Here is a 14,970-nt window from a genome sequence, read left to right on the forward strand (position 1 = left end):
GAATGCAAATGTCCCAGTGAGAGCCTGCGGACTCTCTCAAGTTTCTCCTGCCAGCCCCCTATAGTAAAAACTAATGTCTGAGATGTGAGAACACAGCAGATCATCTGGAGGATTCATCGCCAGCGAGTGGGCACGTTGTTGATGTTTGTAACATTTGACAGATGAAAAATGGAAAATATATATGTCAATGAAAAAGCAGAGCCACACACGTAGTAGACACCAAACCAAGATGTCAAGTCAGCTTTTGGTGAGAAGTGCAGACGCCGGTGTCAATCTGCTGTAAACAAAAACACATGATCTCGGCAGTGGAATTTATAGTTGGATCCTGCCTCTGCCTGCTGCACCACCTCTCACCGGAATGCTCAGATTTCTGTGCTGTTGTGAACGGGTCTGCGTGGAGAATATCGCTGTGTTGTTCATGTGAGAAAGGTGAGCTATGGAGAAAGTCCCTTTTTACTATTCTCCAGAGTTCATGTCTGACTTATGATGGTTTAAGGTTTTAACCCCGAAAACAGTCAAGACATTTTCATATTAATGCTACAATAACTTTAAAATCAACAAAAGAACAAGACAAATGTGAAAGAAACGGCTCATGGTCCAGAGTGTCCAACACTTTAATACAGAAAATTATAGATACAACACAACAACACATATTAGTTTACTTTTATTACCATGTCTCAAAATAACCTGCTAAACAAAACCAATGTAAAACATATTACAGTTAAAACATCTATACACAGGCAAATGTACACAATATTAAACACATATATACACTCTTTTAATATATTATTATATAAAGATTTGTGGGGGCTTTTAACCTTAAAAACTGGAAGCCAAACAGCTTGAAGAGGAGTGTTTCACAGGAGGAAATGAGAACAGCTGAGAATATCACATGGACATATGTTATGTATAGGTAGTTTTTCCTTACAGTTGTTGGATCCTGTGTATTTAGCATGCTGGTTTCTGAGACGACTCTTGAAATAGACAAAGAAACATTGAAATACACAAAACTTGCTGTTAAAACCTGTAAGTGCTATTGATATTACTGGATTATACAGGATCTAGAAGCCACGTTTGCTCTGCATTAAAAAACAGCTTATATTTCATTAGTTATATGCAGCCAAACATAGTGGAGAGTTTGGAGGTTGTACATTTTCTCAATAAAAATGAAATATTTACAAAAAAAAACTCCATTCTGTTAATCCGCCTTAAGGTCAGTACACACGGTTTTACCTATGTAAAGCAATGAATAGTGAGAATGTGAACATGACTGTACGTATTTGTTTTTCTTCAAAATGATGGGATCCGTGTATGAATCCACCGGAAATGTAAAGTGGGAGAAAATGTCATTTTTTTTAGTGTGAAATCCTTCAAATGACAAAAACAGAAAACAATTCAGAAATTTTTTAAAAAAATGTCGGAGCACTAATCACTCTTTCCTCAAGCTGGTAAAGCTTCCACGTTCTTCCACGCTCTTTTTTTAATAATCATTTATATTTATTTTTTACAAAAGCAGCAGAATGAGGAGGAGGAGTGAGAGCAGGGGGGCTGCAGCCGGTGGGTGTGACACCCCACCGTTGTAAGGACGAATAGTCCTCGGGGAGTTCTGCCTCAGTTTACTGGGCGGCAGTGCCTTTAAATCCTCCAGAGCACTGTAGGCTGCCATTGAGAACTCTGGGTCTCCAGTGGTCAGCAAGTCAAACACACAGGACTGAAAGTACACGTCCTCCACCTGCAGAGTCTCTCTACACTTGGCCGTGGCCCGCTCCACCGTGTACACCTGGTGTGGAGGCCGCAGAGGGCCCAGCTCCGTGTTGGTGCCCTGCAGGCGGGGCTGCTGGCTCTGGCGGCCCAGCCTGTGCTCCTTGATGAGCTCGTTGCGTGGGCAGCCGTGCAGGCAGAGCTGCAGGCCGCCATTGTCGTCCGAAAAGTCCAGGTTGTCCTCTGGCATGCGGATAGCGAAGGTCAGGTAGCTGCCTACACGCCGGATGATTATGGAAGTGCCAATGTAGCGGGCCTGAATCTTCACCTGCCGGCCCAATCCGGAGCCGCCTCGCTCTACGACGGTGAGGCTGCCGCTCTCGCCGCCACTGCGAGTACCGTCCTGAAAAGCCAGAGGCAGGTCCTCGGTCGTGGCCTGGTACACCTTCTGATCTGTACAGCCTTGATAGGACTTGAAGATAACTGTGATCTGAAACAGGGAAAGAATCACAAAATCAGGTATAATTATCGTGTTCATTTGTTTTCATTTCCATTTTTCAATATATAAGTTAAATGTCCTCCTCGCTTTACTGTTAAACTTAGAGAAGATGCATAAAAAAACCCTGAGCGGGAGCAGTAACAATTGCAACCACACGGTGGCAGCAGGAAACCACTAATTTAAAAAGCTGGAGGGCGTGTGTTCATGGCCTTCAGTGTTTTTTTATACACTGCCTGTGATTTCCTCTGATGTAATTAACGCCAATTAATTCATAATTACAGCAAAGTATAGAAGAGACTGTTGTCAGTGTTTCTCTGCTTAGCAACCAACCAAAGAGAAGTCCTCACATAAACTACAATAAAACACTGCATGGTCTCTATTATTCACCAGTTCTTCTGACACACACAAAAAATGACTAACACTAAAAACAACAGCGATAAGTCCACTGGTTGTCCTTGAGTTCTGGATTAAACCAAACGGTTTCATAACCACATCAATTCTCCAAGCATCTTCCATCACTTCTCCAACACCGGGAGTGCTAGTTTTCTTTTTTTTTTAACTCAGTGATGGACTGTGATTTGTATTCCAGCTGAGCTTTGAAAAATTGGGGCCTAACCTCTGTTTCTTCCAAACGTCTTGACAAAGCGGTGACTGTGGGCACGTTTACACTTACAAGGATACTGTACGTGATGGATGATTTCCTGTCTTAAGTCTGGCTTTTAAAACCAACTGCAAAAGCACGATGGGTCCAGGCGGCTGCTGGCACAGACTGTACACACTCTACTGATTAGACTGCAAACACCTTTGAAAAACGTTTGCTTTAAAATATTACTCAGTTTATTATAATTTAGTTTAGTAAAGTAACATTACCTGATAATTATTCCAGATTCAGGAATGAAATTAATATAAAAGCATCTTATTTTAACAATTTTTAATGGACAGACTGTGCAAAGTGAACTTTATCTACAGCTGAGACTTTCAAAACAACAATAAACAACAATAAAATACTTTAGAAAGAGAACGTTTTGCAGTTTTAATTAACAGACTTAAAAAAAGAACCTTGCTGCTGACCTAATTATTCCTTTATTTTTCCACATTATTCCATATTTACACAAAAAGCGCCCCTGTTAATTATTTGACCAGAGGGGTGAAAAAAACATTCCAGATCCTGGCGGTGGAGGAAAATGTTTGAGCGAGCGTTAATCACTACCATATGACCACCCATGTGTTAAAGGTAGAGCGCTCAAGCATGTCTGTGATTCAACACCACCGAAGGACTCCCCTCCTCTCTTTTCCCCTCACAGATCTGAAGGAGCTCCAAGACAAGAGGAATGCTGGAGGCTCGAGAGGCACCGTGGAATGACGATTAACTTCACATGTTTGATACTTTATGGCAACGCTTGAGCTCGCGAGCTAGCACTCAAAAAACAGCGTGCTCATATAAAAAGGTCATTAGAATCAAACTTAGTGTGGTGCTAGCATTCATTTCCGATGTGGATATAGGTATTTGTTAGGACAAAAGTAGTAGATTACAATTTATAATGCATTAAATCATATATTAACAACAGACACCTAGTAAGATGGGGTGCTTATGTCACTGCACCCTTTTAATAAGAGGTTTCCTATGTGGTGTTTGGGATTATTTCTTTCTTTATTCTTTGCTTTTTCCTTGTGGAATTCTGAATAGATTTACCTCTTCATGTCTCCAAAAAATTCTCATGTGAAACAATATAAGAAAAGAAAATCAGTTCCTAAAAAGAAACTGTGACAGAGGTTGCAAGTAGACTTGTTTCCTTGTTTAGAAATCACAAGCAAAAATAGTTGTGAACCTCTACTCTAAACCCATCCTTACCTTGCTGGTTGCCGTGGCACTCGAGCCCAGGACGACGGGCACATTGGTCACCTGCACCGACAGGTAGCGGTTATCGATCAGAGGCCACGCCCCTTCCACCTTGCAGGTCTGAAACTCGTCTCGGAAAGTCCGTAGGTGCGGGTCTCCAAATAATCCACAGTGGGCGTATTTCTTCTGACCAGCAGAGCCCGACACAAGGACCCGGCTCTCATAGTCGCACAGCTCCGACACGGCCGGCCGGGACGTGCTGGGGACCTTGGCGGAGGACGTGGGCCCGTCGCTGGAGCAATTGTGCTGAGAGAATAGCTCCTTAATGCGGAAGACAGCCGAGTGGTAAACTAAGTCTCCCCTACAGCTGCGCGCCTGTCGTCTGGTGCATAGAGCATAGGCCCGCAAGGCGATGCAGTAGTCCAGGTCCATAGCCGCGTCCTCCTGCAGACCACTAGAGGGTGAGGTAGAAGACACGTACTCCGCATTGCAGCGCTGGATTCGACACTGCTGGCAGTGAGCTGAAAAACAAAAAAATTCACATCAACATTTTGTGCTGCAATGCTGTGACAATGTTTTTACAGGATTCTAGTCGTTCTCCTCAGTAACCCCCCCTCTCTGCTAACATGATCAAATCTACCAGTCCGAACCAAAACATAGTTTAGTCGAAATAAGAATCTAAAATCCATCTGACATTTGTGGATATATTACTTCAGGTCAGTCCACGAGGCAGCGGAGTCAAAACTTTTCCACTATCAAGTTTAGCTCAATCTGGAGAGCCATTAAAACCAAAATGTGTGAGCTCATGAGGCCGTGATTCCAAACTGTGCTCCAGAGTCAGTCGAAACGTATTTCCCCCAACTAGTCCTCACAGAAATAGCACGTTTCCTCGCTGTAGGAGGAAACCAACCTGTGTTAGTTTGCCTGAGGGTGTTGAATGTGGTTTGGCTGTTGCTGAGGTAATTGAAGTCCATTAAGTTACACTACATGGCACAGCGGGGCTCGGTGTGTGGAGGCAGCTAACTTCAAGAGGATCACAAGGGGACTATCACAAAGAGTCACGCTTCTTCAGCAACTCGGGGTCCAAACTGGAAGCAGGACAAGGGTGGGGGCTACGAACGCAGCGTGCGATATCTGGGTGGTTTCACCTAAATCCACGGCTTTCGCCCAAGTTATGACTCACAAGTGGGATATTTATTATAAAACAAAAAAAACTACTTCTGTGGGAAATAAGAGTGAGGATATTCATCAAGTTCATTTCAGCTGTGTGTTACTTTGGGGTGGGATGTCTCACATGCTGAGTGGGACGGATTTCATTTTCCATTTCCACCAGACAGCAGATCAACACCAGCCAGCATCCACAACACGTACATCACCTCTACTGGATCACGTGCAACAGACTGCTCCTCTATTGCAACAGGGGATTCTTTTGTTTACCCCACAGCTCCATCAAAATCTCCCAGCAGACACCAAGATAAGTGTGTGGAGATTTCACACCAGGTGCACATGAATATTTTTGAATCCGCTCTTCCCCCCTCACCTACATCTGATGCACTGAGGGCACATGGTGGATGATTAATGCATCTCACAGTTGCCGCACTTCGACACCAGTCCTGATGAAAACTAAGATGGAGTTTGAGAGGTCAAGTCTGAGGCATTTCGCATCCCTCCTCCAAATTCTAACAAGGGCTCCCGCTCTCACTGAGGTCGCCCGCGTCCGCTGTGATTGACACTTCGTAGCAATCACTGCCTGCACAGACATCTACACCCATGCATCTACATAAAGAGTGTTTTTGCTCCAGCACTTATTGGGCTACCAACCAACAATGTGAGGAGCATGCAGGAAGCAAGAGAGTGGAGAAGGGAAAATATAAACTGACCACACAGACAGCACTGGTATTAGTAAATTATTATATCAGATTAGAGATAAAATAAGGAGATTAACAAAGTTCACTGATGTTTTGGGACAAATATCTAATTTAATGTATTTATAAGTATGCACAATATAGCATTTTTCACAAACTCAACTTATAAATGCTTTTCAGGAACTATTTTTGCACGTTTCAACCATCAGACTACTTAAAAAAATTTAAAAAGAAAGTTTGAGAGGAAACTTGGGTATCAACAAGTAGGTACAACAGTACCACAACAGTAAAGTGGAACCTGGGGGCCTCCAGGGGTCTTTAGAAGAGCTGCAAGACATCAAGTAGCCCCAATGGTGCTGTTCATCATCTTAACATACATGTTATCAGTATGGATCATTAACTATCAGGTTATAATTACCTTATACTAAAGCATGATTTGCCATTTTCCACTGTTTATTTCTGAATAAACAAACTTTAAGTAAAGAACGATTATGCTTCTGTTATTTGACTCCTGATAACATGCGATGTTCAACATGTGCTCAAACAAGCATCAGTTATAATAGTGGTATAATGAAAAATGTACGGAAATAATAAAGCTGAGGGAATTGTGTTTTTTTTTTACTTATTCCCCAACAGAGATAACACAAGTTTAACAGCTGAAAATTAAACTCCTCGGTGAAAAATCTCTTAAACCGTGTCTCCGTTAGAAAACTGAGAAGCATCCTAGTGGGTGAGCCCATGTTGTGAGTTAAATAAACCTCCTGATCCGCAGTGTGGTGAGTTAACCTGCTTTCTGATCCCAGGCTGCAGAGCAACACGTTCAGAGGCCAAAAAGTAGGACCCCCATGCATGGTAGCTAACAAAGTTAATAAATGAAGCATGAAGTGGGGCAAATACCGAGCTCTCGACTTTCCACGGCCGCTCAAACTTCACCAAACCCCGCAGTCACAAGCCCCGGTCGGGACACGAACAGTGAAAGTGGCCGTTTGCTGTTTTATTTGTGGTGTTTTCAGGTTTTTTAGTTTTTTTTAAAGAAAAACAAACTCCGGGTTTTTCTGCTGCGGTGACTGCGGGTGCTGCCGAACGCCTGTTGCTAGCTGGCTATGCTAACGGAGAGCTAGCCCACTAACTTCACTCAAACTGGGAACGAAGTGTACGAATGTGTGGTCCGAACGTGTTCGTGGTTTTAGCGGCTGGAGCAGAAATGAGCGGTGGAGTTGTTTAGAGTTTGGTAAAGTGATGAATTGGTGAATTGGTCCGGAGAAAGGACGGTGGAGCGGGTGAACTCGTGCTAGCGGCGGTACGGGCGCTGCGGTGCGGTGCTGGATGCTGGGACACTCCGCTGCTACATGACTTTGTCCCCCCGCTATGGATGCGATACTTACGGCGACTTTTTTCACACTTTCAACGCTAAAAACCCCACATTCGCCACATTTGATAACCCCCCCTCCCCAAACTGCTGTAACTCTCAGCGAACTAACTTTCCCGTTGTTTGCCCAACTCCACCTCCATTGCGGGGCAGTGCGGTGGTTCGCATGCAGGGAGCGGAGTGGGGGAGCACGGATTGGAGGGAGAGGAAAAGCGGCGGCTTACCTGCTCGAAACAGCAGCGAGAGGAAAACCATCGTCAACGTTACACAGTCCCAAAAGTGCCGCTTAGCCGTGGTGTGAGGTCCGCTTCTCCCCATACCAATCCATCCAGTTAGAATGGAGCCGCTCCGTTGCTTCTCATCGACGCTGCTGCTGCTGCTGCTGCGGGGAAATCACACACAAGTCGGTCTCTGCTCGGCGCTGTCATCCAACAGGGGCCCCTGACTCTGCCAGGGACGCACCGAGGGAGGGGTCTAAAAACGTGCAGACAGGGGCCCAGAGGTGACCGCTGCCCAATGGAGGTCTGATTATTCACCAACCACTTGATATTCACATGTCGAGGCAATTACAGGGGAGAGGAGGGGGCGAGGACGGAGGGAGAGTGGTCTCAACTGCACGGAGAAATAAGTTGTTGTTGTTGTTATCACCGGGAAAATGAGGAGTCACAGGTTGTTGTGATAACAGCTTATTACAAGTGCATATGTAATACACAGCCTGTTTATAGCTGTGGTTAAAACTAAAGGCGATTCAAGGGCCAGGTGTGAACACTTTTTTCTTAAATACAGAAATGAAAGAGTAGAAAATGCATTAGAAAATAAAGAATCACAAGTTTTTGTGGTTGTGCCACCGCTTATTATAAGTTCATAAACCATATACAGCCTGTTTATGTAGCTGTGGTTAAAACTTAGGGCTACTCACCAAATTAAAAAGTATCAAGTAAGAAACGTTTTTTTCTCTTGCTAAGGAGTTGAAACCATATAAATTGCCTCAGACAATGAGGAATCACAGGTTTTTGAAAACTGCTTATTCTATGTGTGTATCCAAATACACAAGCAGTTCTCAAACTGGAGTCCGGGGATCCCCAAGGGTCCTTGAGGAGTTTATTTTTACTATAATTTCACTCATTCATTTATTATTATAATTGCCCGAATTAGAAAATGAGGAATTACAGGTTTTTGTGATAACTGTTTATTATATGCTCATATACATTATACAGGCTGTATATAGCTACAGACTAGCTATAAGCTATAAGTATCGGGAAACAAAACTTTTTTCCTAATTGCGAATTGAAAGAGTAGAAATTGCATTAGAAAATGAGGAATCGGTTTTTTTTGTGATTATGCAATGACTTATCATATACAATGTACAGCCTGTTTATAACTATGGTTAAAATATCCATGTTAAACTTAAACTTTATTTCCTTCTCCTGCAGAACTTAAAACAGTAGAAATTGCACTACAAAGCACAGAGGGAGCATATGTCCTGTTAAACTCCCCCTCCTCCTACTGGGGACAAATGTTTGTGTATTTTCAGCTTTAAACAGGATTTTCTCACCTGTTGTTTTCTCACCCCGGTCTTAGTGCTGAAATAATGGGGTGTGATTGACAATTGTGAGGGCAAACTAACAGATTTAGTTTATCTAACGAATGTGTTAAATGTAGAAAAGTCCTGTTTTTGAAGTAAGAAATGGGATTATCCTAATGACTGAAAAGTCCTGACTGAGAGTTTATGTGGGTCTCACTCTGTTTTGGGGTCAGCAAATTCCTCGTGTGCGTGTTTTTTTTCCCTAAGTAATGTTTTTACCTGCCAAGAAAAAAAACATGGCCGTTGTCTGTTTTTGTCACTTGAAATTCAGAGAAAATACTCCGACTCGATTATTTTCTCTCGGCAGGTCTCAGTGTGCCATTGATTTTTCCATTACATTTTCAGTTAGCAACTTGTGTGTTACTCTTTTCCTTTTGTGGCCAACTTTCCATCTCTCTCACTCCTTCAGCGACACTCTGTCTTTCATTTGCACAGCTGCTGTGAGGCCAGACCATCTGCAAGGCACACAGACTACTCACCAACTCTCAGCCTTTGCCTGAGACACTCTGTGCACTGTTTTTTTATGCTATGAAAATGAAGAATTTTAACGCACCAACGAAATATTAATACATTTAGCCGTTTAAGTTTGCAAAGTTTAGAGGATTTGATTCAAAGTTAATCCTTTGTTTAGGTGCAGCTGAGACATTTGGGACTGTAGCTGTGGGTCTCCCTCTCCGCCTTCTTCCTGACTTTATGAGGGAGAAGTGAACCCAGGCAGTTATTGGATCACTGGTTTTTCTATACACATGCAGGCTCCTCTGGCCACACAATTGTGTGATTCAGGTGGCCTGTCAGTCTTGTGAAAGGTCTTCACAGGCCCATGTTGATGTGGGGCTGATATATATAGTGGCGGGGGAAACGAAGACAGCTCAACCCAAGTGGAACGTTTGGATTGTTCTGAGCTGCCAGAAGGGCCTCTGTCACACTGGATCCACTGTGCCAAGTTTATCCCCCAGAGGGCTCTACCTTACTCTGTTTGTCCAGCTAATTTTGGAGGCTTGCTTGGTTGATCTGCTTTATGGCCGTGCTTTATGGTCACATTTAAATCCCCTCAAAACGGGTTACTCTTCGTATTTCCCTTGACAACCTTGAGACGGGGCGAGTGACGCAGCGTAGGAGAGAGATCTGTCGGCGATGTGGATGTGCTGAACAGCAAATTCAAATGAATGCAGGACTCACCTGTTATAGTGTTCAGCACCAACTGATGACATTTCCTGAAAGAAAGAAAAGAACAAAAACACATGGTTAAATTCAATTTGTAAGAGCTGAAGATGAGAAAATACTCAAATATAGTAACATAATAGAAACTAGAATGACACATAGTAGAGCACATACCACCGCCAAGGCCCAACAGTCCCTTCAAATTCAATCAAGCTGCACCAAATTGCACATACTCATTGATATCAGTCCGCCACATATTAAAATTGATTTGGCCCACACCGCAACACTGTCATCCACATACCACTCTGAGTGATGGCACTTGGGCTGTCTGCTCCTTTTTGCCAGATCTCTGCCACAAGTATTTTTTTTTGTAATTTCCCCTTTTATCAAGATCCATGGATTATTCCCAAGGACGTCAGTGAAAATGTAAATCATGATGATGAAAGTGAAAAGAAATTCCTGGATCTGCAACAAAATGTAATGACCTCTTCTCTGAACCATATCACATCCTTCCAACTAATTCTGTGTTAATCCATTCTGTAGTTTTTGCACAATCTTGCTTACAAATGAAAAAACAGGAGTAAGACATAACCTCCTTGGTTAAAGTAATAAAATAAAACGTTTACTTCCCCAATGTGTGTTACGTAGAAAAGTCAACAACATCACAGGCATAGCTTCACTCAATAAGCTGCTGTCTCTCTAAATGAGCTGTGGTTCCACATGGTGGCACAGATGACCACTGAAGCAAACAGTTAATTGATCCAGGTGGACCGTGAGGATGAATTCAGCACATGCAAGAAAACTCTGAGATGGCCCGTCAGGCTTGATGGGTGGAGAAAGACCTCTTTCTTCCCATGTTTCCTTATGAGCGTATTTCATTGCATGACCCAGCAAATATGTATACACTGCCAGCAGAGAGTGAGGGTGTGGGTGGACGACAAGAGGAGCGTATATCAGGTAAAAAACAAGGCCGGCATATTTCTCCTGCTGACAGTGGGTCACTTGTTCTGGTACAATCGAAAAAATACAGCGTGAAAAGCAGTTTTTTATCAAACTCAGCTAGAAGAGGAAGGGAACTTTTGACTTTTTCTTGCAAATATTGTAATATCACAAAGAAGAAGTGAGGTCCTAAAAGCGCCGCTTCATCATTAAAACTTCAGACTTGGCGACAAAATAAATGTAGAGAGTGAAGCAAGAGAGAGTGAAGACGAAAGAATGGGAGAAAGGGGGAAGGGAGGAGGACGGGGGAGAAAAAGAGGGGCTGAGGGATTGGGTTTCCTCTGACTGTGTGTCTGGGCAGCTCCACATGTTCCTCATTAAGGTCCTCACACTGTGGGACCAGCTCCACACCGGGATGCTTGTTTTTGTTATTAGGCCTAACTTGCTGTGGTCTAGTGGAAGCCCGAAAATCAGGACCAGTTCAGGACCATCTCCTGCACTCGCTGTCCTCAAACCGAGGCAAAAACAACTCCGCTGACCTCACATATCCACTTCACCACACGCTACAAATCCGGCGTATTTGAAAGCCTGCTGCAGGGGAAAATACACATTCAAATCTAATCGGAAATGTGTAAATTGTGCAGATGTAAGGCACCTTTTAAACCTGTAAATACAAAACCAGCCCTATGTTCTCTTTGGAGCAGAGGCAAAAAACTAAAACAACTGTTTTTTATTTCTTTTCCCGAAAAAATCCAATGTTTACAAAGTAATAAAAAAGTGCAGCTTCAGGAAACTGTTGATATTTCATGCTTCCGATTTTTGTTTAATTTCATGCCCATTTAGATTGGTCAACTGAGACATGTATCATGTTTCTTCTAGCGGCTGATAACATCAGAGATTGGAATCAGGAGTAGCACGGGCGCTCTGTAGCCTTCGCTCGCACCACATGGTTGCAACATAACAGACACACTTATTGAATTTTAAACAGGAACCAGAGCAAATTGACTGGTTTTTTTTCTTCTGAGGGCCCCTGTCTGAAATAAAGTGGCCTATAGCGCAGCTGAGACTGAGGAGAGAGGGAGAGAGATAGAGATGCAGAAAGCGAGCGTGCCTGGTTCAGGCCTCACGCTGTTAGAGGGGGGATCTGTTATCTCAGTGGAGATAAGGGAAACTGTGGTGTGAGTGTATACGGGGCAGCGCTGATAGCATCTCGACTCAAGGATCCCACTTACGGCGCCCTGATTGATAGCTGACGGCACAAACAGCGGGGGCTTTGGGAGTGTTTTTCTAGGTAACCCACAGTAGGTATCCATGCAGGCATCTGTTTGCTGTGCTCCTTTGGATCTTTGTCTCCGAGTAAACAGAAATTACCACACATGCTTGTCATGTGTGTGGAGAGTGCACCAGCTGGGGCCCTGCACTACCGGAAATCTGAACTTCCAAGTGTTGAAACAAAGGAAAGACAGATTTTTATATCTTTATTTTAACATCTATCTGTCTAAGTCTCTGTTTGTCGCCACACTGAACCAAGCCCCTCTCTCTCCTTCTACCGCCCTCCTTTTTCACAGAACAAATGTTGACACAGTGTCAAGCCCTGTGCTCATGAATAGACAGGCAACTGACAGGTAACCCTAGCTGCGGGGTCACAGGATCATCCCGGCCTGACGAGGGATGATGGGTAAAATAAATGGAGAGCAGCACACACAGGGACCTCTGATGTCCTCGGCCTAAAGGGAGAGAGTTCAGGGCCATTTGACCTCTGACTTAAGCCCTGCCTGTGAGTGTGTGTGTGTGCATGTGTTTAGACGGTTAAACCTCCCCCATTCTTGAATTCTTTTTTTATTCTTTTATTTTTTCTTCTGCCTCCCCTGTCCCTGGCCAAGTTATTTCAAACCAATAAATCAAGTAGCAAAAACAGTTCACTGTACGGCTTCACTGAGCAGCCTGTGAAGCTTATTCCAATGCATAACTTTGTTTGAACATGCCTCGACTTTCTCTCTACCTGACAGCACTCCCTCGCTTTTACCCATCAGCCACGATGCATCATGGAAACAGGAAACAAATTGCTCTGTTATGACCTATGACAACTCTCTTTGCTCCCCAGAAACTGGTGGCAGAGGCATATGAAATTAATTCTCGACATTTTTCACCTTGCACACAAGACTGTGGAATGCCGGGAATACACTTTCTTCTATTTTAGAATTGTATTTTGTATTATGAAATATTCTATGTAGCAAACAGGACGAGTTTAATTAAAACTGAATGTTTTTTGGATGCTCAATTCTTTTCACATATTTTTTCTCTATCTTTCATTTATGTGTAATTACATTTTCCGAGATAAGCTGATTGCCAGGAATAACTGTGTCTCATTTTTCATTTGTAAATGGACATATGTTTGGAAAATCTTTATTTTAAACTCTCACATGTTAGAGGTCACAGAAATAATGACCCCTTAATCTTTAGCCTGATGCCGGGCATTTTAAAAGCTGGTTAAGCTTTTTTTTTTTCAGCTTCCCTTCTTGCCCTTTACACCTGAGAGCTTTGAGGACTAACCTGCAGATGTGTCTGTGATAAACTGTGTCCTTCGGTTAGTCTGCAACAGTTGGTCTGGTTTCTGCCCGGGCCCATCCACACAACGGCCCGCGGACCAAGAATAGCAGGATGGACTATAACTCACAAGAGCGTAAATTTAGCCATTCTGATTGACCAAATTTTTAGCCATGGAGGCATTCGGAGAATGTTCCCTCCTGCTCGAGTTGGTTCAAGGCAGTGAGACGTGGAGGAACATGGCGAGGGTGAACACATCCACCAATCAAGCTTGACTGACTCGTCGTTATAAAGTAGACTCTGAGCACCAATCTTTTAGGTGGGGAAACGTCTGCATGAAGTGCTGGGAAATTGATACGGCGGTTTTTTCCTCCCTTCCTTGCATTTCAGCAGATGTTTCTCACATTCACGTATAGAAGAGTGTGACCTTATATGGTTGTATGGGATCATGCATATCACACAAAACAGAAGACACACATAAAACAACCCTCGGTTTAAAAGAACAAACTTCAGTGTTGGAGCTTGTGAGTTGCTACTGACACTCTGCTCCAATAGATATTAGTTCTAACATTGTGTTAGTACATTATGTGTTAGTCAAGAGCTGCGATTGGGCTAAATACATCACATTAACACTTCAAACAGATTTTTATCAGTGCGAAATCTTCATTAGCATCTCCAGGTAATTGTGAATGTGTTGATGTGGTGAGTCATGCCCGAGAGGAGAAAAAAAACTGAACTTACCTTGGATCAGTGTGTTTGTGGTGTATGCTGTATTGTGAACTGGACTGCACTGCTCTGACAGGAGTTTGAATTGGCAGACGCCGTTAACCCTCCACTTCAGCTGGCCAACTAAGAACTTCGGGGCAGCTACAGGGACAGATAGCCATTTGAATCAAGGCACATGACAACAGCTGTCTGTTTCAAGAATCGGCACTTTGATTAGAGCAGGATGGTAGTGAGCGATGTGGCCTAATTCCTACATATCTGGGTAGGGCACTTCTGAGAAGAGAGAGAGAGAGAGAGAAAAAAAAAAAAAGTGAATGCACCGAATGGAAAAAAGTCTGATGCACAATGACATGCGTGCATTGTCAGAAACATGCACACCCACACTTATACTAGACTTATATTCATAGGCTTGAAACCATGTGTCACATTTGGAAAGCTTCCCATCTTCTGCAAAAGTCCATCAAACACGCAGACAGAAGGATATGAGGGCACTCCACTGGCTCCAGAGCAAGTGGGCAAAGTGGACGGGATGTCTTTCTGTTATTGTGGTCGATCTTCATCCCCGTGCGACCCCCCCCCCCCAGCCCAGCCCCACCCCTGCAGTATCTCTCCTTCTGCACCCATGCTTTATGTGCTTTGGCTTTGTTTTTGTTGCTCAAACACCCAAGACACAGCTGTTTATGGTTGGTAACAATTACCCAAACACTACGGAGCCAGCCTCACCTCCGTGCAGCTCTT

The 14,970-nt window shown here is 43.5% G+C and overlaps 1 protein-coding gene across 2 annotated transcripts; it reads right to left on the reverse strand.

Annotated features, from left to right (window-relative positions):
• Window positions 1-598: 598 nt before the first annotated feature.
• rgmd (RGM domain family, member D) lies at window positions 599-14,449 on the reverse strand. 2 transcript variants are annotated; one of them, XM_047343020.1, is made up of 5 exons: window positions 14,248-14,449; window positions 10,039-10,073; window positions 7,499-7,653; window positions 4,053-4,561; window positions 599-2,191 (listed from the first exon to the last, which is right to left on the reverse strand). In XM_047343020.1, exons 2-5 carry the CDS (start codon window positions 10,068-10,070, stop codon window positions 1,505-1,507), a joined length of 1,383 nt encoding a protein of 460 aa, XP_047198976.1. In that variant the 5' UTR covers window positions 10,071-10,073; window positions 14,248-14,449; the 3' UTR covers window positions 599-1,504. The 2 variants fall into 2 exon arrangements, with proteins under 2 accessions (XP_047198976.1, XP_047198975.1); XM_047343019.1 differs by having other exon boundaries at window positions 7,499-7,656.
• Between the last annotated feature and the right edge of the window lie 521 nt (window positions 14,450-14,970).

The sequence above is a fragment of the Hippoglossus stenolepis genome, chromosome 14 (genome assembly GCF_022539355.2).
Source record: "Hippoglossus stenolepis isolate QCI-W04-F060 chromosome 14, HSTE1.2, whole genome shotgun sequence".
Taxonomy (NCBI): domain Eukaryota; kingdom Metazoa; phylum Chordata; class Actinopteri; order Pleuronectiformes; family Pleuronectidae; genus Hippoglossus; species Hippoglossus stenolepis.

What these genes read in the sequence shown, in the direction of transcription:
- rgmd (XM_047343019.1), bottom strand. Translation starts at nt 10,070, where the DNA reads ATGTCATCAGTTGGTGCTGAACACTATAACAG. An exon ending in CTCGCTGCTGTTTCGAGCAG is followed by an intron (nt 4,562 to 7,498) that starts GTAAGCCGCCGC and finishes TTTGTTTTTCAG; the next exon opens with CTCACTGCCAGCAGTGTCGA. An exon ending in GTGCCACGGCAACCAGCAAG is followed by an intron (nt 2,192 to 4,052) that starts GTAAGGATGGGT and finishes TCCCTGTTTCAG; the next exon opens with ATCACAGTTATCTTCAAGTC.